The 27,527-nt window shown below is 44.4% G+C and overlaps 1 protein-coding gene and 3 non-coding genes across 4 annotated transcripts; 3 read left to right on the forward strand and 1 right to left on the reverse strand.

The window, feature by feature from the left end:
• Positions 1 to 1,838: 1,838 nt before the first annotated feature.
• LOC141014538 (cadherin-20-like) lies at positions 1,839 to 23,168 on the forward strand. Its single transcript, XM_073488380.1, has 11 exons — positions 1,839 to 2,057; positions 5,737 to 6,031; positions 6,428 to 6,547; positions 8,998 to 9,165; positions 10,854 to 11,041; positions 11,861 to 12,114; positions 15,858 to 15,994; positions 18,501 to 18,622; positions 19,146 to 19,263; positions 21,225 to 21,476; positions 22,651 to 23,168. Exons 1-11 carry the CDS (start codon positions 1,839 to 1,841, stop codon positions 23,166 to 23,168), a joined length of 2,391 nt encoding a protein of 796 aa, XP_073344481.1.
• trnae-uuc (transfer RNA glutamic acid (anticodon UUC)) lies at positions 19,458 to 19,529 on the forward strand. Its single transcript has one exon. It is a non-coding gene; the product is annotated as a tRNA-Glu (tRNA).
• trnae-uuc (transfer RNA glutamic acid (anticodon UUC)) lies at positions 19,766 to 19,837 on the forward strand. The gene has a single exon. It is a non-coding gene; the product is annotated as a tRNA-Glu (tRNA).
• Positions 20,900 to 20,971, reverse strand: trnae-uuc (transfer RNA glutamic acid (anticodon UUC)). Its single transcript has one exon. It is a non-coding gene; the product is annotated as a tRNA-Glu (tRNA).
• Positions 23,169 to 27,527: the final 4,359 nt, after the last annotated feature.

Genomic DNA, 27,527 nt, shown 5'->3' on the forward strand with positions numbered 1-27,527 from the left:
ACACACTCACCCAAACCTCCTGCTTACAATGCCGCCACGCCTCCCCACCCTTCCCTGCCTTTTGTGCCTCTTCAACAATGATTAACTGAGTTTGGCCATTCAAGAGAGTCTCCAGCGGCACAATGCACTCTCTCTTACAAAGCATAATGGAGTCGAGCCATGAGTCAAACAGTCTGTCTTTCTTCCGCTTGGTTTTATTCTCAACCCCCAAACTTTCCATCCAAGAAGGGTTGGGGCGGGGGCGTGTTTCTCCCTCTATCTGTACGTTTTCTTTGCCTTTTGACCATAAATCCGACCTGTTTTCTTCCCCCCGAGCTCGTTAATGCAGGAGGATAAACAGGCAGATGCCGCCGTCCTCCCGGTACATAAAAATAAGATGCAGATGGCAGGAGGCAGCGTGCAAAAAAAAAAAAGGTATTGATTAGCTTTAAAAAGAAATCGATGGGTAACCTTTAAAAAAAGCATCTCCGGCCAGAAATCTGTGTATTCGACCTCGCTGATCTTTAAGATTCCTGATGAGTAACGCAGAGCGAGCCGGTGTTCAGTGGCTTTAAATCCAACGCTGCGCCGTAGAGGCCTTCACAGCCGGAGATATGGAGGGAAGAAAAAGCACGCGGCACACTTGTAATGAGCGGTGAGCGGCGCTGACGGGAGCTTGTACAACAAGGTGTGAGTAAAACTGAGCGGGAGTGTTAACAGAAACACTGCAGCCTCAGAACATCACACCCCCGGGCCTCTTACAGGAGGTGTGAAGGAGCTCACCTCTCCTTCGTTACAGGGAGAGGAAGGAAGGAAGGAAGGGTTAGGTTGTGCTGCTTCTTCTGCTTCTTCTTCTGCTTCTTCTTGTGATAATGTGAAGGAAGAGGTGTTGAAGCTGGTGACAGCGAAGGTGCACAGTCAGTCTTTTTAAGTGGCTTCATGGGAATGTATTCAGATCATGACGAGGTTACACAGCAGAAGGAAAATAATCTATATTTTGGATGATGTGCTCATTTTCTTCGTACATTTTTATCCAGGCAGCAGTTAAGGACAATAAACTGATAATGAATCTTTCACCTGAACTTTTACGCATCATTAAATCAGTGTTTTAATCACCTTCATCAAGATATTTGGACATTCAGAGCAGAGCAGTAGCTTGTTAGCTAACGTGACGTTAGCTCAGCAGCCAAAGAGGAGACTGAAAGCTGTTTTATCACCTTTACAGGATAATAATAATTACATTAATGCAACTTCTGAATATTTTGTATGTCAGTAAATGTGAGATACAGTTGGTCTGGTGTTCTACGTATAGATGAACTTAGCTAACATGACGTTAGCTCAGCAGCTAAAGGGGCGACTGAGAGCTGATATCTGATCTATTTTCAGTAACATAACTACTTTTATGCAGCGTCTCGTGACACAATGACAAAAAGAAGTCACCCAGTTCCCAGCTTTCACAATTTCCTGTAAAAAAAACCCCACAAATTGTGAGCTAAGCGAGCCCTGTCGCTCGTTACGTACGCCCTCGACATCCCCAGTCTGTTTTGTTTTTAGATTTTAACTCTCTCGTGACGTGACTGTTTTGTCTGGTAGCTGTTTTTCCTCCTCTGACCCGCTGATCCAGCTGTGATACGGCTCATTATAACTCAACAAGCAGGCTAATCTGAAGCAGGAGAACAGACTTGTCATCCACAGGTCTCCCACGGTGCAGCTCAGACTTACAGTCTCGATGGCGTCCAGAAGGACACGAATGTGAGACTCATCTGTCTTTTTCTTTTTTTCTCTCTTACAGCAGCCAGACAACAACAACTGCACTCGTGAAGAAAGAGGCCTTCACAAAGCCCACTCTGCGCTTCACAATGGGAGACCGACTGCATCTCCCGGCGCTTGCTGGCACCTTGCTCCCCGTGGCCCTCGGCATCTTGACCCTTCTGCCGCACAGCCTTCTGGGTAAACCGGCGGAGGAGGCGAACGCGGGTGGCTCGGCGCTGCTGCAGAGAGTGAAGAGAGGCTGGGTCTGGAACCAGTTCTTTGTCCTGGAGGAGTACACTGGACTGGAACCACTTTATATTGGAAAGGTCAGTGTTGTACTGTATGAACACACACACACACACACACACACACACACGTGAAGTTATGACCTGAAGAAATGTAAAGCGTGGAGCCTCCTGGCTTGGTTCGGAAGCAGCTCTTCTGTTTTTGACCTTTCAGTTCGGTGTGCATGGGGTTTCGCACCACCTGCACTTGGGGCCATGTTTAAGGGATCCTCCGTGTCGGTGTTGCAAAGATATTTCAACCCCCGAACTTTCCAAACATATCTATAGGGGAGCTCGGCGGGCTGGAGGTCATCACCTGCTCGGGGGCCGGAGCGGAGTGCACGAATGCAAAAGAGAAGATCGCGGGTGGGCAAACTTTCTGCAACAAATGAAATAATTAAATCCCAGTTTAGTCCTCGGGTGCACTGCGTCCGCACTTCTGACCACTTTGAACCAGAGCCAGACAGCAGTGATTGAGTTAATTGACCCGAACCGAGGCTTCGCTCAGTCGTCCTCCGCTCCACAGAAGTGGACGGCGTGTCTGCAACATGGCTCTGAAAAGAAGCCCGGGCGAGTGGGGGAAGCTCACAAAGGAGCACTTTGATCGCTAAATTGAATTGAACATTTGATCAATAGTTGTAAGGCCCAGTCATCATCGGCGGAGAGACACATCAATCTCGCAAAAATGCAATGAAAATTGGCGTTACATCACCAGAAAAGTGTTGTTGTTTTTGTTGTCGAGGCTTTCTGAGTAATGTGTACGCTGAGCTGACACAAACGACCCACTCGAAGCAGAAAATATCTCATATCTAAAATTTCTCCCTCTTTGTCAACCATGAAATGATCTGTATGAAAAACGCTCTCAGCAGGCGTCTCTCTCTGAGTTAGCTAAACTACACATTAAACTGTTATCTGCGTCTGTCTGCCCACTCAAAGACCGAGCTTCGTTATGGAAACAGGCGGCGCTCTGCATCGTTAAGAGAGGATTACGTGATATAGCTGCAGAGTCTGCACTGAACGTGAACGTTAGCTTCGTACATTTTATCCAGACCGCAGTTACGGACAATAAACTGATTATGAATCCTTCACCTGAACTTTTATGCATCATTAAATCTGTGTTTTAATCACCTTCATCAAGATATTTGGACATTCGAAGCAGAGCAGTAGCTTGTTGCATCAGTCGGTGAAACCGTAATGTTAGCTAACGTAACGTTAGCTCAGCAGCCAAAGGGGAAACTGAGAGCTGTTTTATTACCTTAACAGGATAATAATTATTACATTAATGCAACTTCTGAATATTTTATATGTCACTGTGAGTAAATGTGAGATAACTTGTGAGATGAACTTAGCTAACGTGACGTTAGCCCAGCAGCTAAAGGGGCGACTGAGAGTCGTTATTATCTTAACAGGAAATCTATCATCATTAAATGAATGCAACTTCTAAATGATTGTTTTTTGACTACAATTAATTCATTTTAGATGATAGCTCTGTTTCTTAAGCTACAGATTATATAGATATTGTGAAGCTGACTTACCTTAATACAGATGAGCAGCATCTTACTTTCCTAAAAGTAAGGATTCTGACCGAAACAAGGATAATGTGGCACGTAAACACCTCATCCAGGTCTTCTGAACCATCTCATGCTTCCCTGATCTTTAAACGCTGATTCCAAACCTTTGACTGAATTTGCCGTCATCGTGCCGATCGCTCATCCTCCGACATTTCCCTGTGGAAATGATGCAAACCTGCCTAATTAGCCTTGTGGAATAATTTTTTCTCTTCGCAGTCACGTGTTCGTACGAGATCGAAGAGCTACAAGTCCTGAGAGGAACGTCACCGGCGCCGTGGAATAAAAAGTTTCGATTAAATATTCCTTCCAGCCGCTGCAGCATATTCACTTCCATCTTACTCCGTCTTCTTTTTCCATTTAGCGTTTCTTCCTTTCAAGCCGCCCACCCTAATTTTTTCCTGAGCTGAGTGAAATAAGTGATTGTGACAGGCCAGGCTACTACCCAGAGAGCCACTCAAGGCAGAGAGGCATTGTAGGATATGACAAAGCAGGAGAAACATGTACTGTAGCTTTCCCCCCTGACAGTTTTTTCCTCCTCTCAGCTTAGTATTTTTAGTATTCAGAGCCGTAGGGATGTTGGAGGTTTTGGGCTTTGGGCTCGGGGGCTGAGACCGAGCAGGGTAATTGATAGCCTGAGTGTCAAACTCCCCCTTTTCATAGGCCTGGGTAGAAAGGAGGGATCAGTGCAGGAGAAGGCGGATGAGGCCTGAGATATATCACCACGGGACTCGAGGCTGAAGCCCACAATGGGGTGTTGATTAAAAAATATATTCTGGGCTGCGGAGAGCGTGCAGGTGGGCACGTCGTCCGAGGCGATAGGAAAACTGTATTGTGTGCCGCTACAGGTAATGTAGAGATCGCTGTTGGACTGTCAGCCCAACGACAACAATCGAGCGCCGCGGCTGCAAACTTTTAGCGTCGCCGCAACCTCGTTTCACTTAGTGGGCGAGCATGTGCGCGCTGGGAGTCGGTGGTTTCTTTTGCATCCAGCTGTGTTGTTGATTATCTACGAGGCAGGCGTCGATAGGGGCATTTATTTCCACTCTGCCAGTGCGATGGAGGTACTCATCATGCGTGGAGGCCCCTCTAAGTACAAAGTAAGGAGTGATTGCACATCAGTGGCTGGCATTTGCACTTACAGGCCACAAAAGGCTTCTGATTGCGCCGCTGGGGTCCATGGCAACAATCGGGCTGTGAGCTGTGATTAGACGTCGGGGTCCGCATACAACAATACACCACCCGTGAAGACGTGGGGGTCATTTAACAGTGGATCAAAGATAATCATTTTACAATCATTTAAACAGAGACTCACAACGAGGATACTGCAGCCAAAGAGTGCTTAGAGATTTAATCGACAAACAGTTAAAAGCATCGATGGTGGATTCGTTTTCTGACAGAAGTCTGTGTACTTCAGCCTCAACCCGACCTCTCGCAGCGTCTTCAGTTGGACTCAGAACAAGAGTTTTTCCTCTCTTTGGCTTCACAACAATGATTCGGTCGTCTCGTCTGATGCTTTGTTCTAAAATTGGCCGATGTGACCTAATTGAACGTCCTCGAAATCGTGTCACTGCACCAGATGTTTGTTGTCTTCTGTTGGTTGGTTTCAACTTGTGACCTTTTGTTGTGCTGTTGTGATCTTCTCCTCCTGCTCCACACTTTTCTTCAACGTGACTAAAATCTTACCGGAAAGACAAAACTTGAATGTACATTTTAGTTTAAGTACTTCATTTCGAAACTCTGAGGAGTTTTTGATATGTTGTTTTTACGTTTAACTTTGAGAATAGTTGATCTAGAATAAGTTGTCATGATTTTAAGGGGGTGATTTTGCATTTTTTGGACCTTTTTTTGACATTTTGGACACATATTTGAACACTTTAAGGTGTCAGAGAGTTTGTTTTCATGAACATGAAGCGTTAAACAGTAAACTGCGCTTTAATGTGGCTACACAACAAGTTTACAGTAAATACATGTACAGCAGTACTTCAGCTGAGTACAGTTCGGAGGTAGTAGCTACTAGCAGCTGTAGTTGGTAATAACAAAGTAAAGTAACAACATTTTGGTTTTGGGACAGTTTGTATTGTCTTTGGACCGTTTCTGGTGGATCTTTCCTTTGTGAATATGGAATAAATCCTCTCTGTGAACATCCACAGCTCCACTCAGACATGGACAAAGGCGACGGCTCCATTAAGTACATCCTGACGGGCGAGGGCGCCGGCACCACGTTCACCATCGACGACAGCACGGGCGACATCCACGCCATCCAGAGGCTGGACCGGGAGGTGAAGGCCCAGTACGTCCTCCGCGCCCAGGCCCGCAACCGCCTGACGGACCGACCTCTGGAGCCCGAGTCCGAATTCATCGTGAAGATCCAGGACATCAACGACAACGAGCCAAAGTTTCTGGATGGACCGTACCAGGCGTCCGTACCCGAAATGTCCAAAATAGGTGAGCGGGGGGGAGATGAGGGCAGACAGATGGACGGAGACAGAAACTAAAGTGTTGCCTGTGCATGTCTGAGGTGTTTATTCTTTTAAAAAAGCGGCAGTGAACAATAGCAAAGTGCACAAAAGCCCGGCAGAGTCACGGTTCTGGTTTGTTCTCACAGGCTCGTCTCCATCTGCTTCGTTCAGTATTCATGAACCTACTTTCGTGGTGACTTTGAAGTAAATAAGCGTAGTTAATTCCTGCAGCCGGCCACAGATGGAAGAGCTTCAACCCGAAATGATTTATTTGATTTATATAATGATACCTCTGTAGCTGGTCTTTCTTGCTCCTCCTCAGTTATTCACCCACTTTGCATTTCATCCTCTCCTCCTCACCTTTGCCTCCATGTTTATGCAGGCACATCTGTGATCCAGCTGACCGCCACAGATGCCGACGACCCGACGTACGGCAACAGCGCTCGTGTGGTGTACAGCATCCTGGAGGGCCAGCCTTACTTCTCCGTGGACGCCAAGACGGGTACGAAACTCCCTCTAACACGATCAATCTGTAACCAGGGAAACCGGCGTTTTTTTATCCATTACATGTAGAGTCTGATGGATTTCAAAACCCACCAGCCACTTTAACTAATTTATGAGCTTCGTGTGAATGTTTCATAAGTATGAATGATGTCAGATGACCTGATAAAGTCGACAAACTTCCACTAGCTGACAGGATTTACTAACACCCGGCTGACAGCTACTGTTAATTCCCCACCTCGTTTCTAACACTGTACCTCGCTCTAATTGCACCGCGGGCTGATTTTAGCAGTCCACACTTTAAGCCCCTGTGTGCACCAGCCAGCTCTGAATGTGGGAAGCTCAGCGTGGTGCCTGTTGTTGCTACGAGACTACCAAACACTTCCCTTTTGTTACAACTCGCAGTATCTCAAACTCCTTGGACTCGACAACAGAGATGTGCGAAGCTCCAAAGTGTGACTTATCTGTTGAAAATGAGGACCGAATTAAAGAGGAAGCCCCTCGAAGTGAAGTGATTACAACCCCTGAACCGTGACAATGAGTTTGCATGTGCTAAACTCCTTTTACACCGAACAAAAAACACACTAACTCCCACTAAAAGTGTTTTTTGCCTTTTTTGAAGAGCTCACTAAGTAACACAGTGTCATGTTTGTTCAATCCATGCCAAGAAAACTAAAGCAAAGCTAGCTGTTTCCCCCCGCATCTAGTCTTTGTGCTAAGCTAAGCTAATCACCTCCCGTCTCTAGCTCCAAAGCTGGCGCACGAACATGAATGTGGTGTCAATCCTGAGAAACTGATCCTTTAGAGGGTAATTTCATTCTTGAAATCTTGATTTATTCAGGGGAGACAAACTATAAAAATATAAAAATACCTGTGTTATGATATAAAATACCTAGTGTTCAGTTTGCCTTACCACGTGATGATACCACCAGAAAGTATGTGGAAAACCTTTGTGTACTTTTGGTTTGAGTCTGGTTTATTTTCCTGGTTTGGGTTTTGGCTCCTTGCGGACGCTCTTGTGGTTGAATGGGAGCAAAAATCTGCAAATCCCAGACGCCAGAATCCAACATCTGGTGGAAAGACTGAAACCAGAAGAGAGGAAGCTGCTCCGGCGACAGATTAACGTTCATAATGACCAAATTTGATGTTTAAAAACTGCCTGTTTAGGTTGTTTTTCTCAGCTGTCCGCATACTTTTGGCCATATAGTGTAATAAATCAAAACATTAATCCAGATGGCAGCAATAAAAAAAATAAAGTGTACGTATACATATAAAGAGCTGAAACCCCTCGAGCGGCAGCACATGGTAACATCATTCATAACTCGCAGCTCCCTCTTCCAAAAATCCATTAGTCTCCTAAAAGCAGAGGCTCAGTGGCCATTGTTTACCACAGCTGCCTCATTTCCTTGTTTGTCAGCACAGAAATCTGTTGCCAAACCTCTCAGGCTGCGCTGCCCAACAGCAGCCACTCAGACTGTTGCTGCTGTAGGTCCATCCATCACCCGAACACAAGAGGCTCTACAGCTATCAGTCAGCTCCCTGACGCCACTGTGAGCTCAGCGCCGAGGCGTTTTATTGGCGGGAACGCGGCGTAAAAACTTTAGCACGTATAGCTCAAACCCCTCGGCGTCGGTACGTTCGCTGCTTTTTTCTTACTCTTCAGCGCAAAACAACAACTTGACCTTGTTTGGATTCTGCTGCATCTGGTGAACACTGGTGGTCCACGTGTGAAGTTATTGACAGTAAAGCTCTGCTGATAATAGCGTACAGATGGCATCCGGATAAAAGCCAGAGCGAGCTGAGAGCAGACATCCTCGAGTGTTTACCAGGTTAAAGTACGCTCACAGGCACGCTGACAATAGAGACTTACATACGTAGCTGCCGTCCTTCAGTGTTAGTCAGAGTTCAGATGTACTTTGTTCTGGATGCAAACAGGAAACACTTCAAGTTTCGATTTTCCTTTCATGTGGCCACGCTCCTGTCACGCTCACACCTTATCTTCAGTCTTCATTATGCACACGTCAAACCGAGTTAAATCAATAGCATACTTTCCTTCGTACAGTCGTGTGTTTCACAAAGCGTTGAACCGTCGATCCATCTTTGTTTGAAAAGACTTGTGAGGACGTCCCTCTCATACTCGACCATGATACTATCAGCTGTTACCGACTGACGCATCCAAAGCTCGGACAGGCTCGACAATAAGAAACACGACGGTGTAATAACTGCAGAATCCACGCGGCATCAAGTAAGGTTGAGATGTTTTTCTCTCCTGCAGCTCAGTAGTGAAGCTGTGTCGATGACAACTTCAATTATAAACCACTCATGCGGCAGCTCCCATCGGGGGCGTCGACATTCCAGGACGCCATCGCTCGGACACATGACCCTAATCCGTGTCACCAGTCCTCTGACCTTTGATTCGCCTCTTTCTCTCTCTGTCCCGTCTCTCCTCAGGCGTGGTCCGGGTGTCCCTGGCCGATATGGACCGGGAAACCAGAGAAAACTACTCCGTGGTCATCCAGGCCAAGGACATGGGCGGCCAGCTGGGGGGGCTCGCTGGTACCACCACCATCAACATCACGCTCGGGGACATCAATGACAACCCGCCAATGTTCGACCAGAGTAAGAGACGTCCCCTCCTCGCCTCACTCTGTTTTATTAATCTGTGATTTTTTTCTTCCCCGTCAGCTCATATTCAATTAATCTGATATGATACTAAGTATAGAAATGTCACTATTGTACGTACAGTTTGTACAAATTTCAACATATCTGTGGTTTCAGAAACATCACCTGTAAACATTTCATTCTGCCAACCGGGCGGACAAAGGATTCATTTCACTTTCGATTAATCAGCTAATCTTTCTGTCTTCAAACGTCTTGTTTTGAACTGAATCCAACGATGGAAAGCAGCAAATTCTCGTGTTACAGAAGCTGAAACCATTTGCATTTGTAAAGGACTGATTGTTTATGAAAATACTTGCAGATCTATTTTGTTGGTTGGTTGGTTTGTAAGCAGGATTACACAAAAACTACTGAAAAGTTTTCCACTAAACTTGGCTGGAGGATGAGTCTCGGCCCAGAATAGACCCCGTTAACTTTGTGTGCAGATCCGGATAAATAAACTTTTTACTTTCTTTAAGATTGTGAGAACGTTTTTCAACATTCCCATTAATTTGCCGGTGAAAGACGGACGGATCGTGGTGGGAAAAATCACGTGTTATTAGGTGGCTGGTATCTGTGAGTGAGTACAATTAACATTTTGCATCAAAGTCACACATTTTGAAGAGTCACAGTTCGTTTTGATTCCAACTTTGTAGAAAAACATCACAAGTATTCCTTCAGATTTATAACGAGTGTACAGTGAAGCCTCTGCTGGGTTTTGTACTGACCCTTCAACGGACATCTGCAGCTGAAATATACCACAAACATCGAGTCGAAGCCCTGAAATGACCCCGAAGCTCGCTTGAATTTTGAAAAACAACTCTTTGGTGTGGTTCCAGGCTCGATCCGTGACTCGTGGTTTGACTTGTGGTCGCGTTTCATGTGAGCAGTAAAACAGGGACCTGCAGCATCTGTGAAACCATGTGTGAACGCTTTGATTCACAGTGACACCACGAGAGTTTACTGTTTTGTACGAGTGGCTCTTCATCTCCACCTCATTTCTCTGGAGCATGTAGCTGTTAGCCTCTCTGCCCTCCCCCCGTCCCTTTTGTCCACTTCGGGCCACCAGTCCCCGGTCATTTGCCCCCTGGCCTCCTCCCTCCCTCGGCCACCAGTCGCCCCACGCTGTCTCTTTGATTATCCCCTTTCCTGCTCCTCTCATTACTGTCCTCCCGAGGTCAGGGGTTGTCTAGCTGTCCGCGGTCGACGGGTGGCTTCACTCGTAGACAAAGAAAAACACCCATCGCCGTCGCTGCCGCAGCCCACTTCCTCTTCCAGCACCAGTCCCCCACCAATTAGCGCCATCACTTCGATATAACTTTGATCGGTTGTGAAGAGCTTCAGGGATTCCCCCTCTGTCAAGCACAATGTGCAGGCATTTCACTTCGGTCCGCAGGGAGCCGCACAAATTGGGCAGCTGTCACCTCTTCTTTGAGGTTAAACGGTAGATGAAATTGAAGCCGGCCCGCGAGACAGTATATAACCCAATTGTGAGGCGTTTATGGAGCCATTTATTTTAAGCTGTCTGAGATGTGATTTTGAGAGGACGGACGGAAGAGGTTTGGCTCCATCTAGAGGACAAATGAGGGTAAAACAGATGGGAAGAGGTGTGACAGGATGATGATGACTCTGTTAATGTGTTTCCTCAGGGCTGTATCAGATGAGCATCCCCGAGTCGGCTCCCGTGGGGTCAGTGGTGGGTCGGATCTGGGCGAAGGACAGGGACATCGGGGTCAACGCCGAGATGAGGTACAGCATCATCGATGGAGACGGACGGGACACGTTTGACATCAGCACCGACCCCACCAACCTTTTTGGCATCATTACAGTTAAAAAGGTACGAAGGCAAACTGATAAAGAAAATCTAGTTTGACTCTGAGGCTGTAACGATGTATGCTTAAAGGAACAGTTCACCCAAAAATGGAAATTCAGTCATTATCTGCTCACTTAATTGGTGGAGTAAGTGTTGATTTTAGTGCTGAATTTACCAAAAACCACTAAGAATCAAGACAAATTTGCAGAAAGCTCTTAATAAGTTATGTAATGTTTGTACATCTCGGGACTAAATTAAATTGCAGGATTTTTAAAGGGAGTTTTGTTACTTACTCTTGAGTTCTGGGCTTCTGTAGACTTGGATTACATACGTCATTTTTGTGTGAACTGTTCCTTTAGCTAATGTAACTAATGATTGAAGATACATTTCCAAACAGAAGGAGAAATTGATTTTTGTTTGTAACCTTGATACGAACCCCCAAAAGGCTCCTTCGTCGTACAGGGAGAAAGTATCAAAACTCCCTTTAAAAATCTGGTAATTTAATTTTCTCCTGCAGAGGGATGAACATTACATAACATTTAAAGGGCTGTCTACAACATAATATTGATTTTTAGTGTTTTTTGGTGAATTCAGCACTAAAATCGATACTTTAAAGGGTAACTCCAGCAATTTTTTGCTCTAATACAGACTGAAAGCAGAGACATGGTATTTACTAATAGTGTATGTGTAGTTCTGCAGGACAGAAATAATATAAACTGGCACAAATTCAAGTTTGTCTTGAAGGAATTAAAGATGAGACTTCTGACAGCATAGAGAACTTAATCACTGAAAACTGCAGCAAAAGTTCAGTCAGCCATTAAAAGTTTCATCTTCACCCTTCAGCCACTGGACTTTGAGAAGAAGCCCAGTTACACTCTGAAGGTGGAAGGCGCCAACAACAACGTGGACCCGTCCTTGCGCCACCGCGGGCCCTTCAAGGACGTCACCATCGTGCACGTGAGCGTGGAGGACGTGGACGAGGCCCCGGTGTTCGACTCGCCGGTGTACTACATCGAGCTGCGAGAGGACGCCGAGATCGGGACGATGGTGAAGACGGTGTCGGCGAGGGATCCCGATGCTGCCAACAACACTGTGAGGTGAGGAGGACGACACTGTCCCGACCTTGTGTGCGTTTTTCTGGCTTCACTTTTTAGTTCTGAGCCTCTTTGAACACATCTGGCTTCACTACAAACATATCAAGATGCAGCAGAAAAGTTGTTAGGCCGAGTGTGGGGTCAGGTGGGCGTGTGGAGCCTCGATCGAAGTTGTTGTTGACTGCTTCACTTTAATCAGCAGGTTGCAATCAAAGGCATGGCTAAACTGTACGCACGCTGCATCGCTACGCTAACGGTATAACGTTACTATAAACTTAACATCACCTCATGAACCGTTACGTATGACAAAACTGGTGTTTTTTGCATATTAAGCCCTGTAAAACGTGGTAATCTTTACATTCATACAGAACATTTGTCAAATCATACAGCAGCTTGTTGCAGTTTTGTCTGTTTATTTTGGTTCTGCATTTAAAATGAATCACGGAAACCTGCTTTTTCTATGTAAATCATATGTGGAAATAATGTTGTGTTGTTTTACAGCAGTAAAAAAAAAAGTATTTTAAACAACAGTGCTGCATTCAAGAGCTGCTGCGACCGTCAGTTGTCAGAAAATTAAACCAAAGAGACAAACGAAGTAAATATGGAGTGAAATTAAGAAGAATTTGACAACTAATTCAATTAAAAATAATAATTATAGTTGCCCACAGACACAGTGGGGATCAAACATGTGTTTTCTGGCTCTGTAGGTGTAATGTTACCTGATCACCAGCAGGGGGCAGCGGCACAACACGACTCCTCACACGTGTGTTTAGTGCAGCTGAGGAGGAGGAAGACGAGGCCGAGGAGGACGAACAGTAACGTTAATAACACCGTCCAGTGATCAGACGAGAATGTGAGGATGTTTTCGTCCCGGACGGACCAGATGTGATGTGTCCGGGCCGAACCTCTCATAAACTAATTAGACATAAAGCCTTTAATGAGCCCATTAATCATGCGAAGGAATCCACGACTGCGGCAGTCAATGAGCGTTTCACAGGCTGCGTCCCGTCCCAGCTGTCCGCTTTACAACCTCGATTAGGACTAAAGGTAGATGACGCGCCGGTGTGTGTGTGTGTGTGTGTGTGTCGCGTTCAAGATTTCTCCCTCAGTCAAAAGCGAGCAGCAAATTTTAGATTTCACTTATGAATCCTCATTTTCTTCTCCCCTGTGTCACATAAGTGTAATTTCCCCTTCTGAAAGCAGTGCATTATGGGTATTTCCAGCCAAAAATAGTTCACGTTCACTGGATGTTGCATGTTTTATTCCATTTTGGGAAGTTTTTGAAAGCAAAACACAAGTTGCAGGACTCTGGAGATGTTTTTTTCTACGAGTGCGTCCTTGTTTCGGTCAACGGGTGGCGCTAACGCACCAAGATAAGCTGCAGTGGCAGAGAAGAAGAAGATATAACATGTAAACAATGACATATACAGAATATTTATTTAAAATCACGCATCGCACTGAGACAAGAAAACTCCTCAGGGCTCCTGGAAAGTAAATATCACGCGTCAGTCCATGTATGTTTTGCTAAACGAGCAGTTGGAGGAAGAAGTACTCAGATCTTTTACTTTAATACTTTAACTTTAAAGTAGAAATATAACGGTGTAGAAATACTGAAAGACAGCGTGAGCAGCCCGGCTTCAGTCCAAAGCAAAAAACACCCGTCAGAATCCAAGTTTGACCCAGAAACTCTGATCTCAGCGCTCTGAAAAGTCAGTAAAACACCTGGTTGTGTTAATAAGTCGGCAGACGGTTTTGAAGCGTCTCAAGTCCCGACGGTGAGAGGAGACACATATCAACAAGGGAACGAACTTTGACACAACACCGGAGCGAAATCTCGTCCGTTCACTCTTGTTTTAACTCAGTTTCTATCGCTCCTCCTCCATCACCAGTTATTCCAGTTGTCCCACCTTTACCTGGGGACAGTGACCGGGGAAAATGATGCCTTCGGGGTCCTGATCAGCCGGTCGGCGTTGATTTACCAGCTGGTGGTTGCGTAGTAACTTTATTTAGCTAGCATGGACAAACTCAGTGAAAAGATGTCCATGTCGCAAAGGTTAGCCAAACTAAAAATTGTCAAGTTGTCATCCAGTTATTTATCTGTAATCTGCCTCTAAATCAAAACTTCCCAAAAATGTACTTCACAGTTCTCTGATAGCTCCGACTCCGACGATAATTAGCCGACAGCTCTTCGTTCGAGTGTGAATCAGAGCGTCGACGCCTCTGAAGCCGCTAAAGCTCCCGTCTGAATCCTCAGAGCTGGCGCTGCGATCGTTGGCGGTAAATCAGCGAGAGATTTTCCCGTTTTGGAGCGCAGGTTAGCAGAAAAGCTGAGGAGGGATCAGCTGAGAGCGACGGTGAAGAGCCGAGGCCGCAAACAAACTGCAGCAGCAACAACACGAGGACAGATAACAAGCAGCAGATGACCTTCAGTCTTACAGCTTCCTGTCCTCCACACACACACACACACACACAGCAGCATGACTGGCAGATACATCTCAACACACACACACACACTGTTTCACCTGCTATCTGACACACACACACACACACACACACAGCAGCACCTCCTCTGACTGTGGAGGAGTGATATTAATAGAGATCCTTCAGGGAGATCCTCGCCAGGCGTCGATGTGCCAGTCACGACCGAAACACACACTGCAAACAAGCCTGCGGACATGAACACACACACATGCACACACACACACACACACACACACAGCTGTCTCAGTGACTCTGATGTATCAGTACCAGTACTTTATTATACAACCTTATAAGTTAACGAGTCCTTTAGAGGCAGTTCGGTTTGTTGTAGACTTTCCTTCCAGGTAAAATCTCATCAGGACGTCCAGACTAACTCCAAAAAATCCAGATTACTGAGTCTGAAAGGTGAATTTTAGTGTTAAAGGAACTGTTCACCAGAAAATAGAAAATTCAGTCATCATCTGCTCATCTAATCGGTGGCGTTACCCTCAGACGTATCGATTTTAGTGCCGAATTTACCCAAAAACCAAGGAGAAACAAAAATGAGTTGCAGAAAACACTTTGTAAGTTATTTAATGTTTGTTCCTCTCCAGACAAAATTAAATTGCCAGATTTTTAAAGGGAGTTTTGTTGCTTTCGCGCTGAACGACGTAGAAGCCTTATTGGGGGATCAAACATTTCAATCCATACATTTTTAGAAGAAGAAGAAGAAGAATGAGGAAGAGGACAAAGATGTGCAAATGAAAAGACTTTAACAGTTTTGAAGCAGGATTCAGATCATCTTGAAACAACAGATGTTTTTGATGATCAGTCGATGGTTTCCGTCTCTCGGAGGTGATTTTCTGACACGTTTACACCTTCAGCTCTTCCAGGTGAGAGCAGCTTCGGCTTGAATTCAGTCCACACGTGACCTCGCGGTTACATAAACAGCTTTCTGCTCCACATCCTCCTCGCCTCTCTCTGCGTGTCGCTCTCTGAACAGTGTTTTTTGGGAGGTTGGCCCGGCGGTGGCGGTGGAGATGAGCCGAGGCTGCAGGTCTGAGCTTCCCCGGCGCCAGTTTGGCAGCGGACGCAGATGCTCTGATGAACATTATCTGCAGCTTCTTCCTCTTGTTCTTGTGCCTTCAGAGAGCTGACGGCTTATCGCGCGGACGCACACATGCTGGATTGTGGTTTTTACGCACTTCCCGCCCCAAAAAAACACGCAAACGTGGCTGTTTTTTATTCACAGCGACACTTCACACGTGACGTTTTTGTGTCGCCAGGTATTCCATCGAGAGGTCCAGTGACCCGGAGAAGTTCTTCTACATCGAAATCACTTCCGGGTCGCTGATGACGCTGCGTTTCCTGGACCGAGAGGAGATCGGCTGGCACAACATCACTGTCCTCGCCATGGAGATGAGTACGTCACACACACACACACACACACACACACACACACACACACACACACAGGTTACACTTGTTTTACTTTACCATTTAATTTTCCATTTTATTTATTCCCCTATTACATTTTTTTAAATCTATTTTGTTAATTTATGTACTTATTTATTGACACAAAAGCACAAATGTATAAAGTAATGTAAAAAATAAAATTAAATAAATAAATAAAAACTGTTTCATAACCTGTTAAAAGTTCATTTTAGTACATTTCAAGATTTAATTCTCATAATTTTATGAAATATGATGACCATCATTAATAGATGGTATATTATATTTATATTTACAACAGATTTATATAATTAATGATAAATACTGTGTAGTTCATCTATAACTGTTGTTTTTAAACCTTCACAATTGCTTAATAATGTTAATTAAGCATGTCTTTGTTAGTTAACGGTGAAATAACTACAGACTAAAGTGAAATTAACAATAAATTTACCATTTATTAATTTCAAATTAAGATTATTTTATGACATTTTGTTCTCAAAACTCAAAACTTGCTCCAACAGTGAAGCTAACAAACTAAATATAGTCACAGAACTTTGCATGAAGGCTTCAGTGTAATGAAACAATAAATAATAACACAGACGATCACTCGGTCGTATAAAAAGTAAAATCAATCAGCTTCGTTTAGTTCCAGCTGATTCTCCTTCCTCTCTCTCCCCCCCCCTCCTACCTGTGCCCTCTCTCGCCCTCTCCGTCTCCGTCACATCTTATTAATTAACCACCAGGCGAAAAAAAAGTTATTTAATTAGTCATTAATTTAATTAGCATCTCCTTTTAGGTGTGTCTACCAAACAAAAGGGACAAACAGGCAAACAGAGCAGAGGGAGGAGGAGGAGGAGGGTGACGAAGGTGACTTTCAGGGCCACCAGCTGTGTGCAGATCCGCGGGGCATCTCCTGATCTACGTTATGTAACTCTGCACGACTTGTTTTCAAAACCACCGCAACGATACAGAGAGTTACAGATGAGAGACGATCTTAAAATGAGTAAACCAACTCCAGATCGACTGATAGTCCAATAAAAAACACACAAAAATGACTGTAACGCATCAAAAATGAGACCATCAGCAAGAAAATTAGCTATTTTTTATATGATTTTTCATTTTGTATGTTATATAATACAAAAGTTGTGATTTTAATGAAAAAAATTAAGTCATAATTTAATAAGTCATAATAAAGACTCGTTATAGAATGAGAAAAAGTCATGTTTTTTTTTTAAAGTATCATTTTTATTATTAAATGCAAAAAATTATAATATTATGAGGATTAAGTCAAGATTTTATGAGAAAATTCTCAAAATATTCAAATAGTCTTGCAATTAACACTAATGTTGCTAATGCTAGTTAGCTGAAAGTTCCTTGTAGCTGCTTAAATTTCTCAGAGCACATTTTAAAACAATAATTTAAGTAAAACAAGAAAATATTAAAATCAAACATAACTTTCCTGAGAAAACGATCAAGTCATCGTGAGATAATACAAAAGTTGTTGTGACTATTATTATTGTTATCATTTCACTGCTTCCTTTTCAGGTAGTTAAGACACCCCATTAGCTTCAGCTAACATTAGCATTCAATCACTTCCTAGCTAACGTTACCGTTTGATACACGTTACACATTAAGCTAGAAAAGGCTTAAATTGACTCTAAAATAACAACGCACATCTTGCGCTGGAAGTGAAACGCACTGGATGTACGCAAAAAGTAACGTTAGCTAGGAAGTGGTTGAATGCTAACGTTGGCTAATGGGTTATTGTTGTTTTCGCTCCAGATTTACGCAATTAATCATTATTTCATTGCTGATCTATTGAAAAGTGATGAAATGATAAAACATTTTCAGATTTCCTGAGTGTGTACGACTTGCAGCCTTGAACACAGCAGAATAGCATTAGCTTAGCATTCCAGCTTCGGAGGAAAATGGCCGCCATGTGAATACAGTCGATACCAGGACCCGGAAACTGAAGCCGTCGTTCATTCTTTAATCTACGCCTGTCGAAATGTTTTCTCTATAACTCTCGCTGGAAGATCGTTTGGAACAAAACCCTCGTTAGTTTAAAGCAACTCAATCAATATTCACATCTTAATTAACTCACATAGATCGTCGCACCGCTGATTTCGCTCCGCTTTGGTGCAACGTCGGCACGTTTTTAGTGGCACGAGGCCGCGTGGAGCCTCGACCTCCAGAGCCAAAGTCGCGCCATTGATTGATCGATCATGTGATTAAACCTGAGAAAGTCGTTACTACGCACTAATTGGGCTTCTATTGCCCATTACACAGCTGGTTAAGATATGCAAATTGCTGATTGGTAATGGAGAATAATAGAATTGTAATGCGGAGGAGCTCTAATGTGCTTCAGGCTCGCCGTGAACGAGGGGAAGATTGAGAACCGAGCTCAGCAGAGTCGTTTATCTGAGTCCATCGGCGTGTCTTGCAGCTCCTGACCAGTTTGTGTGTCGTGTCTGCAGATAACCCCTCGCAGATCGCCAGCGTGTCGGTGGCCATAAAGGTCCTGGATGTTAACGATAATCCTCCCTCGCTGACTCACTACTTGGAGGCTTATGTGTGTGAAACCGCCAAAGCAGGGCAGGTAAGGAGACGGCAAACGTCTGACACGACAACACTGAGCATCGCACAACGAACAGCACAGAGAAACTAAGTACATGTACTCAAGTATTAACGCTTAAATAAGAAGTTTGAGGTGCGGTTTAGGCTGATTTATAGTTCTTCTCCACCAAACTCCAGAGGAAAAAACCCACTTTTTACTCCACTACTAATTAGGATTCGTTCTTCAAAAATATGATGCAGTTACTGATCAAGCTCTGTATAAAGATAGCAAAGTGAGCCAGTGATGGAATGTAACTGAGTACATTTACTCAAGTACTGTACTTAAGTACAGTTTTGAGGTACTTCTCTTGATTATTTTCATTTTCTGACAACATTTTGGAGACAAATATAGCAAAAAAATGGGAGTTACGTCATCATTTTACAAGAACAATGTTTATGGAACAAGAATGAAGCCTCACAGGAGCCGTAACACGTAATATTGTGTGCCAAAAATATGAATCGGTGGCTGCCGTCCTCTGGGATCTAACTGTGTTGATGTGATCCAGCTGATCCAGACGGTGACGGCGGTGGATCCAGACGAGCCCCTCGGCGGACAACACTTCTACTACAGCTTGGCTCCGGAGGCCGCCAACAACCCCAACTTCACCCTGAAAGACAACCAAGGTAGAGTGAACATCTGGACTGTCCAGCTGACCTGCGAGGATCTGGATGGTTGTGGAGGAGATGCACATTTAGTTTCCACTGTTTTCTCTGGATGGTTTTGGAAAAATAGCACCAATTTTATGTTTTTTGATATAAAGTACTCAGCTAAAGCTTCAGGAAGTTTACGCTGAGAAAACACCACACTTGATTTTATCTCCCATATGGTCTAGCGGTTAGGATTCCTGGTTTTCACCCAGGCGGCCCGGGTTCAACTCCCGGTATGGGAATAATGTTATTTCTTTGACTCACCATGCGTTACTGTGCTGCCATGCAAACTTATACTTCAATCACAGCTACGTAGGTGCTAACAATTTCCAGGTAGGCGACTGATTTGCACATCAGACCGACACAAAACCAGCAAACTTGTCTCTTTCTGTTGTCGTTTCCAGCAGTAACAAAACCAAGAAGTATAAACTCTCATATAAGACTATATGACCAGGCAAAATGATTCACAATGCACAGGTCCCATATGGTCTAGCGGTTAGGATTCCTGGTTTTCACCCAGGCGGCCGGGGTTCAACTCCCGGTATGGGAACAAAGACACTTCTTTGACTCAACATCTGAGTGCAGCCATATAAACTTGTACTAATGGTTTAAGGCACTTCAATCACAGATACGTGGGCGCTAACAACTTCCACGTAGGCGACTGATTTGCACTTCAGAGATACACGAAACCAGCAAAATTGTTTGTTGTCATTTTAAGCTGTGCAACAGCAGCAGCTCACCACCGGTACGCCTGACTGCTACCGCTAGTTTTTGGTAAACTTAAGCCATCACTTTCTTAACAACGTTAGTGAAAGAAAGCATCAAACACGCAATTTAGAAAACTAAGGTGTATAAACTCTGAAATAAAATCATGAAAAAGGTGGTTAAAGTTGTACCGTCCCATATGGTGTAGCGGTTAGGGTTCCTGGTTTTCACCCAGGCAGCTGGGGTTCAACTCCCGGTATGGGAACAAAGACACTTCAAAACAACATCTGATGAATGGTTTCCATAGCAGACATACACAAAACCACTATATAGTACCACTAGTATCTAACCAACACTTTTTGGTAACCTTACGCTGTCATTTAAAGCATCAAACACGCATTTTATTGATTTCTATTCCCATACCGGGAGTTGAACCCCGGCCGCCTGGGTGAAAACCAGGAACCCTAACCGCTAGACCATATGGGACTGCACAACTGTACTCACCTTTTTCATGATTTTATTTCAGAGTTTATACATCTTAGTTTTCTAAATTGCGTGTTTGACGCTTTCTTTCACTATCGTTACGTGGTATGAAAGTGACGGCTTAAGTTTTAGCAGTCAGGCCTACCGGTGGTGAGCTGCCGCTGTTGGGTAGATAACAAAGACGCTAGCTAAGCACCACATAAACGTCATATAGTGGAACAAGGTGGTCAAAATGATATATCTTTAAACATTACAGCTTAAAATGACAACAAACAGTTTTGCTGGTTTCGTGTATCTCTGAAGTGCAAACCAGTCGCGTACGTGGAAGTTGTTAGCGCCCACGTATCTGTGATTGAAGTGCCTTAGATCGTTAATAGGAGTTTATATGGCTGCACTCAGGTGTTGAGTCAAAGAAGTGTCTTTGTTCCCATACCGGGAGTTGAACCCGGGCCGCCTGGGTGAAAACCAGGAATCCTAACCGCTAGACCATATGGGACATGCATGTCTTGTGCTTTCTTTCACTAACGCTACCTGTTAAGAAAGTGACGGTTTAAGTTCCTTCCTACATTTATTTTAGCACTATTCGCACTCTTCTACGACCCTGAACAACGCGGTGCAAACCGGACCACAGTCTCATAAACTGTTATTCATTTATAGTCAGCTGTCACAAAATAAGTGACCTGATCCCAGAAGACTCCAGACGTCTCGCTCTGTCTCATCCTCTCTCTGACCTCTTTGTCTCTTTCCAGACAACACAGCGTGGATCCTGACCCGTCGCGGTGGCTGGTCACAGCAGGACCAGACCATCTTCTACCTCCCCATCTTCATCTCTGACGGCGAGCAGCCGGTCCAGACCAGCACCAGCACGCTGACCATCCGCGTGTGCAGCTGCGACCAGAAGGGGAACGTCATGTCGTGCAACGCCGAGGCGTACAGCCTGCCCGCCAGCCTCAGCAGAGGAGCGCTCATCGCCATCCTGGCCTGCATCTTCGTCCTGCTGGGTGAGTTATGACCCGACGCTGTGAGGACGAGCAGAGAGGAGCCAGAGGCCTGTTGTCATGAAGTGATGTTTAATCTGATACAATGTCAGCTGAAGTTTCATGTCATAGCTGAGTTACTGTCAAGCTTTGCAGCACATATTCAACTTAAAATGATAAGAATGGCAGATTTATCACCAGACATTCAGAGTAACTCTTTAAACTAGGGTGGAAATTAACTCAAATATTTCACTAAAATACAAATTTGTTGTACTTTTACTTATATTTCTGTTTAATCATCCTGTTTATTATTGTCGCTACAAGCTTTTTCTTTAAGCTACCTAGCTAAATAAGCTAACGTCAGAGTGATGAGTTGGTTGAAAATGCTCGTTCACTTTTACCGTTACATAAAAATAGGCTTTAGGTTGAGGACTTACTGATGTTTAATGGTATCTTGGGTAATTTTGGCTAAAGTGTCTTGAGTGTAAACTTCCCCAAATCCAACAAAGAGCAAGACAGAGACGCTAACGTAAACACTGTAGGCAGTAAGCTAGTTAGCCGGAAACGCAACAGTCAAACTTTATTTGTCCCCCAAAAAAGTTTTCTCTGATGTTATCAAATATTTAAACACTAAAAAGCACAAATAATTACCACTTCATTCTTATTGAATGTTTGCTACATTTAACTACATTTTAATTGAATCAAATAACTCCTCCTTTGAACTCAGAATTATTACGTTATTTAAAACAATGAGCTCACTCGTGAGCGGAGACGTTTTAACTAAACTTACGGCTTCCTCTCGGTGGAGCGCAGCGAGTCAACCAGCTGAGCCCTCCTGCTTACGTTTACAGGTCTGCAGGGAGAGATAAAGTGGGTCCATATCAGCCTCCAGGGGGAAAGAGAGTGTGATGCTGTGGGGCAGCCGGTGCTAATGAATGCTAGACGTTTGCCAGGATGCAAAAAGAAAACCCTTAGTGAAGCCTGCACTGTTGATATCACGTCAGGAGATGCGTTCACTGGCCAAAATCAAGGTCAAGAAGCCAAAATCGTGTAACATAAGTTGGGAAAATACAACAAAAACTAAACAATCATTAGATGATGATCTAGCAAAAACATAGAAAAACAAAAAATGAATAATACGAGTTAAAAGAAAAAATGAGCCTTCATGAATTAAATGTGTTTTCTTTCCTTTCTCCAGTGATGATTCTCCTCATGCTCTCCCTGCGCACCCACCGTAAGAAGCCCTACCTGTGCGACGAGGAGGAGAACGTCCACGAGAACATCGTGCGCTACGACGACGAAGGCGGCGGCGAGGAGGACACCGAGGCCTTCGACATCGCCGCCATGTGGAACCCGCGCGAGGCGCACCACCACCTGGGCAAGATGAGACAGGACATGCTGCCCGAGATCGAGAGCCTGTCGCGTTACGTCCCTCAGGCGTGCGTCATGGGCGGCGGCGGGGACAGCAACGTTCACGGATACGTGCTGGCGAAGCTCCTGGAGGCCGACATGGACCCGTGCGCTCCGCCTTACGACTCCCTGCAGACCTACGCCTACGAGGGGGAGGGGTCGATCGCCGAGTCGCTCAGCTCGCTCCAGTCGGGGACTTCGAATACGGACCACGAGTACGACTATCTCAACGACTGGGGGCCTCGCTTTAAAAAACTGGCCGAGATGTACGGCGTGCTGGAGACAAACAGTCCTCCGCTGTGGTAGGACGCCAGAACCTTTTGCCTTTTTAAAATCACACCGACAAAAACGAGAAAAACATCAGAGACGCAAAAAGACAAAAACAGTGTGCAAGGAAGACACAATAAAGCCGGGATGTGCTCACGTTCACATCCAATGACTGTTAGCACTTGAATTCCTGCCGAAGCCTCGATTCTCCACAGCCTTGAAGGCCTGAGACGCCCGCAGCAGCAGCATCAGCAGCAGCAGTGTGAGCTGGTTTTAAATCTCCCCCCCCCAGAGACGGGCCGGATTGGCAGCCTCGCTCGGCCCGCAAAGGAACGGCTTCAAAGCACACGTTAACTCCCCCGCCTGCCCCAGCCGCAGGCAGCGCCGCTTTGGTTCAAAGTGTTGAGCGATTCATGCCAGAGATGAAACCGGGACAGAGGGACTACCTTCCTCTCAGGCGACGCCGGAGACGAACTCTGAAAACGCTGATCCAACCGCTCCGAGTCTGTGCTTTTTATTTATATACGAGCCGAGCCGCGGCGCTGGAGGAAAAAAGTGAAGAGTCATTGCTGCAATCTGAGATGTTTTACGTTTGTTTTCATCCGTGGCAGGTCTTAATTTATTTCTTTGTTTCATGTGCTGTATTTATATTTTTTGCTAACTTATTTGGGTACTTGGAACCAACACTGTACTTAAAACTGCCGCCGTGTGAGGAAATCTTTAAAAGATCACGTATATGTTGTAACATACATGACGTAACTGCCCCTTGTTTTCAGTCCGTGTGATGAAATGTTTCCCATGCATCTCTAAACCCCCGTTTACACCTGGTGTTAATCCAATCTTGCCTTTGCATTTACATCTTGTGTTAATAACGCGTTCTCGTTACCAGATCTCTGTCCGTTGAAAAGAATTTCAGGCGGCTGCATATCAGCACCAGACTCCCTTAGAAAATCATAGATTTTTGTGAGTTGTTGAGTCAGAGGAAGCTTTTTAAACTGTGCGAAATAATTATTCTTAATTATCTGTCCCTTCTTGTAAATTCGGCATATGTAACATGTTGAGTTATATCTTTTTTCCTGTTTCATTCTTTACGCAGTTCTGTTAAACAAAAGCAACTTTTGACACTTTCACAGCACAAAATAGACGTTTTTCCACTCTTTACATGTGAACAACCTGTATTTTATGTTATCTTCAAGGTGTTGTTGATAATATACAGCCACTAAATGCTACATTACATCGCCCCCTACCATTGCATTCACGTCACAACCCCCCTCAAGTGGTTGCCGGCTTGTCGTGGCTAACGTTGCTAATGCTAGCTAACATTTAAAAAAAGGACAACGTTGCAAAATATTGTAATATTATGAGTTTTAAGTCCAAATGTTATGAGATCTCATAAACACTAGCTAACATTAGTGCTATCTAACGTTAACGTTGCTAACACTAGCTAACGTTAGGGCAGTATAGAGTGCTGGTAGCATACTGCAGAAATAATGGAAACAGAAAATCATTTCATTTTCACATCAGTATGCCTTTAAAGATGGCGGCACGTTGTACAAATTGAGTTCACACCTCAGATCCAAACGCAACGTGAGGCAGACTACCTCCAGACGTGGTCAGGCAGATCCGATCACGTTCCGCACACGAAGCATTTCCCTTATCTGAATAACGTGGACGGACACAGATCGCGTTTCAACACCAGCTGTAAATGGGGCGAATATGTCACATGACATGAGCAGAGATGACAATGTGTAATCCCATGTGGGTTTTCCAGGTTGATATGTTTATTGTATTATTGTTTTTGTATCATTTTTTGGAGCGATTTGTATTTGTAACTGTTATTTTTCCCAAAAACATGAAGCAGTTTTACATTCATGAGGATTTAAGGGAAGCCATTTTGTGAATATCTCTTAATGGAGATGTATAAATCCAAGCAGAAGGACAAATGTTACTCAAAATGGACGAGCACACAACCCGAGCCACCTTTTTTTCGTTTTTCGGATCCACCGCCGTGCCAATCAAGAGTCCGACGGCAGTGGAGGGCTTGATGTGTCCTGTTGGAGATACTGTTTTGCTCTTACAGATGTGGCTTAATCCTCCGATCCTAAAGACTTTCAGAGACTGATAATCTGCATTAAGTGCCAAATGTAAAAAGGACAACAACAACAAAAAAAAGACGTTTTGGATGAAAATGAAAATCAGCAACACACAAACACCAAAAGATGAAAATAAAAAAAAAAAGGATTTTACAAACTGCGATGGGACGTGAAGGTACATTTTGATAACTTGATTGGGTGACGTTTACTTGAAATCTTTGTGGTCAGTCATGCTACAGTATGTGGTATGTGAATGTAGATATTTTTTGTATTCTTGGTAATAAAAAGGAAAAAAATAACGTTGCTTCTCTCGTGTCATTAAACCACCTTGGTGGCAAAATTTCCAAAATGGTTTTGGAATAATAAACTGCTTTATGCAATCCCCCTGAAGCATGACAAAAATATAAGTCCTTGAAAAGATTAAGTAGCTCTTTAAATTTGCAATCACATGCTGAATTGTCCTCGAAAGTGTTTTGCAGTTGAATCACTTTTCATTACAGTTTCCCCTCAAAGTGCTTAATTTGCTTGACTTATTTTGTTGTGCGGCGACGATTAAGAGCCGAGCGTTGATTAAAAGCTCATCCCGTACGCCGCTACCTGAGCCTCCGGGCCTCGGCGGCACCTCGCCTTAATCGGTCCGTCTGATTGCTTTCAACGCAACGTTTACACGAGCCCGTTGAACGTTTGCCAACGGGAATCAATCAATTATAAATAAGAGCGTCGACCTGATTGTCAATCAATTCCAACGAAGGACAAGAGAAGATAAAGAAGTGATCATCTGTCCCGGACAATTTTTTCCTCTTCTTTACCTGCTGGGTGGCAATCAGCGGTGAAATTGCACAGAAGATGAACTTAATATTCACAGGATTAACGTTTTTACATAAATGGACTCGTATCCTCTTGATGCCGAGCAGAACACTTCAATTACATACCGGGGATTTTCCCTCCAATTTGTCTCTTTGTTTTAACATCCGACAGTCCAGAAAGGCTTCACAGATCTTTATGTTTCTCCGTCTTGCATCATATCACAGTTTCTTTGGAAGTAATTCAGAGGAACGCTTTCTAACCTCCACCCGTCACTCATCAGGGTAATTGGTAGCATTTTCTGAAGTGTGAGGAGTCGATCTGCTGAAAGGTTTTTGTTTTTTCTGCCTTCTAGTGGTCCAAAATGACTTTATACAGATTTAAATGTTACTATTTACAATATTTTAAAGCAAAATGAAGGATTAAAGAGTAGAAATTAGTCCGCTAATGGAGAGCAACAGCAGCTAACGTTGGTTTAAAAATGGAGTCAGCTAACGGAGAGCAACAGCAGCATAACGTTGGTTTAGAAATCGAGTCCGCTAACAGAGAGCAACAGCAGCTAACGGAGAGCAACAGCAGCTAACATAAACAAACATCTGGCTGCCACCACAACACAGAAAATCCACAGAGCCCCTTTAACAAAATATATATATTTATAATATAAGTTAAAACAAATATAAATAGAAGACGGGTCTAGTGGTCGTAGTGTTGCAGCAGCAGCTCCGTGTACGTTACGTTTACGTTACGTGCTCGATGTAGCCTCCCTGTTGCTGTTTCTATTATTCTGTGAAAGTCATCCTCTAGTTTATAAAACTCTCCTGCTCGCTGCGACCTTCTTCCCCATCACTCCTCGCCGTAAATCTCTTGTCAGGAGCATTTGTCAGCATACAGAGCTCGTGTCCTCCAGTCTCTTTCCTCCTCAGTGCCCTTCTCTACACTTTGCCCCATCGCGCTGCCTAAATTAAAATCCTAACAACCCCTCTTCCTACCCTCCTTTCCTATTCGCCCCCGTTGCCAGCCTCTCTCCCAGGGCCATTTCCAGGTCAGAGCAGTGCCATCCGAAAAAGGCACTGAGGGGGTAATTTGTCTTAAGCTCCACTGCTCTTTCTAACAGTCGATGGAGCTCAAACGGTAGAAGATAATAAGAAGCCTTCCAGCTCTAATCCTGCTGAGGGTAAACCGCAGCGGACCCAGTGAATCATCCCCTAATGCGAAGTGGAAAAACACACTCTGCTCTGCTGGAAATTGCGGGGCGGAAAAAAAGAAAAGGCAAACTCGAGGCCCTGGGAGAGAAGAGCAGGTCCAACCCCATTTGACATGTGGAGTTAGAGAGCGAAACATATATACAGGCCCAAATCGCTGCCGGGCTTTCTCACTCTGATCCTCTTTCTTATCTCCCTCGGTCCGTCTCTCTACCTCTTTCACTTCTGTCTTTTTCGATCCTCTCTCCCTCACTTTGTTTCTCTCTCTCGTCTCTCCCTCCTCTCAGCCCGGCTCACGA

Source organism: Pagrus major, chromosome 19 (genome assembly GCF_040436345.1).
Source record: "Pagrus major chromosome 19, Pma_NU_1.0".
Lineage (NCBI taxonomy): Eukaryota > Metazoa > Chordata > Actinopteri > Spariformes > Sparidae > Pagrus > Pagrus major.

Bases quoted from the DNA above. Each gene is read 5' to 3' on its own strand.
- LOC141014538 (XM_073488380.1), top strand. From the start codon at position 1,839: ATGGGAGACCGACTGCATCTCCCGGCGCTTGCTGGCACCTTGCTCCCC. The intron at 2,058-5,736 runs GTCAGTGTTGTA...GAACATCCACAG, and splicing joins AACCACTTTATATTGGAAAG to CTCCACTCAGACATGGACAA. The intron at 6,032-6,427 runs GTGAGCGGGGGG...ATGTTTATGCAG, and splicing joins ACCCGAAATGTCCAAAATAG to GCACATCTGTGATCCAGCTG.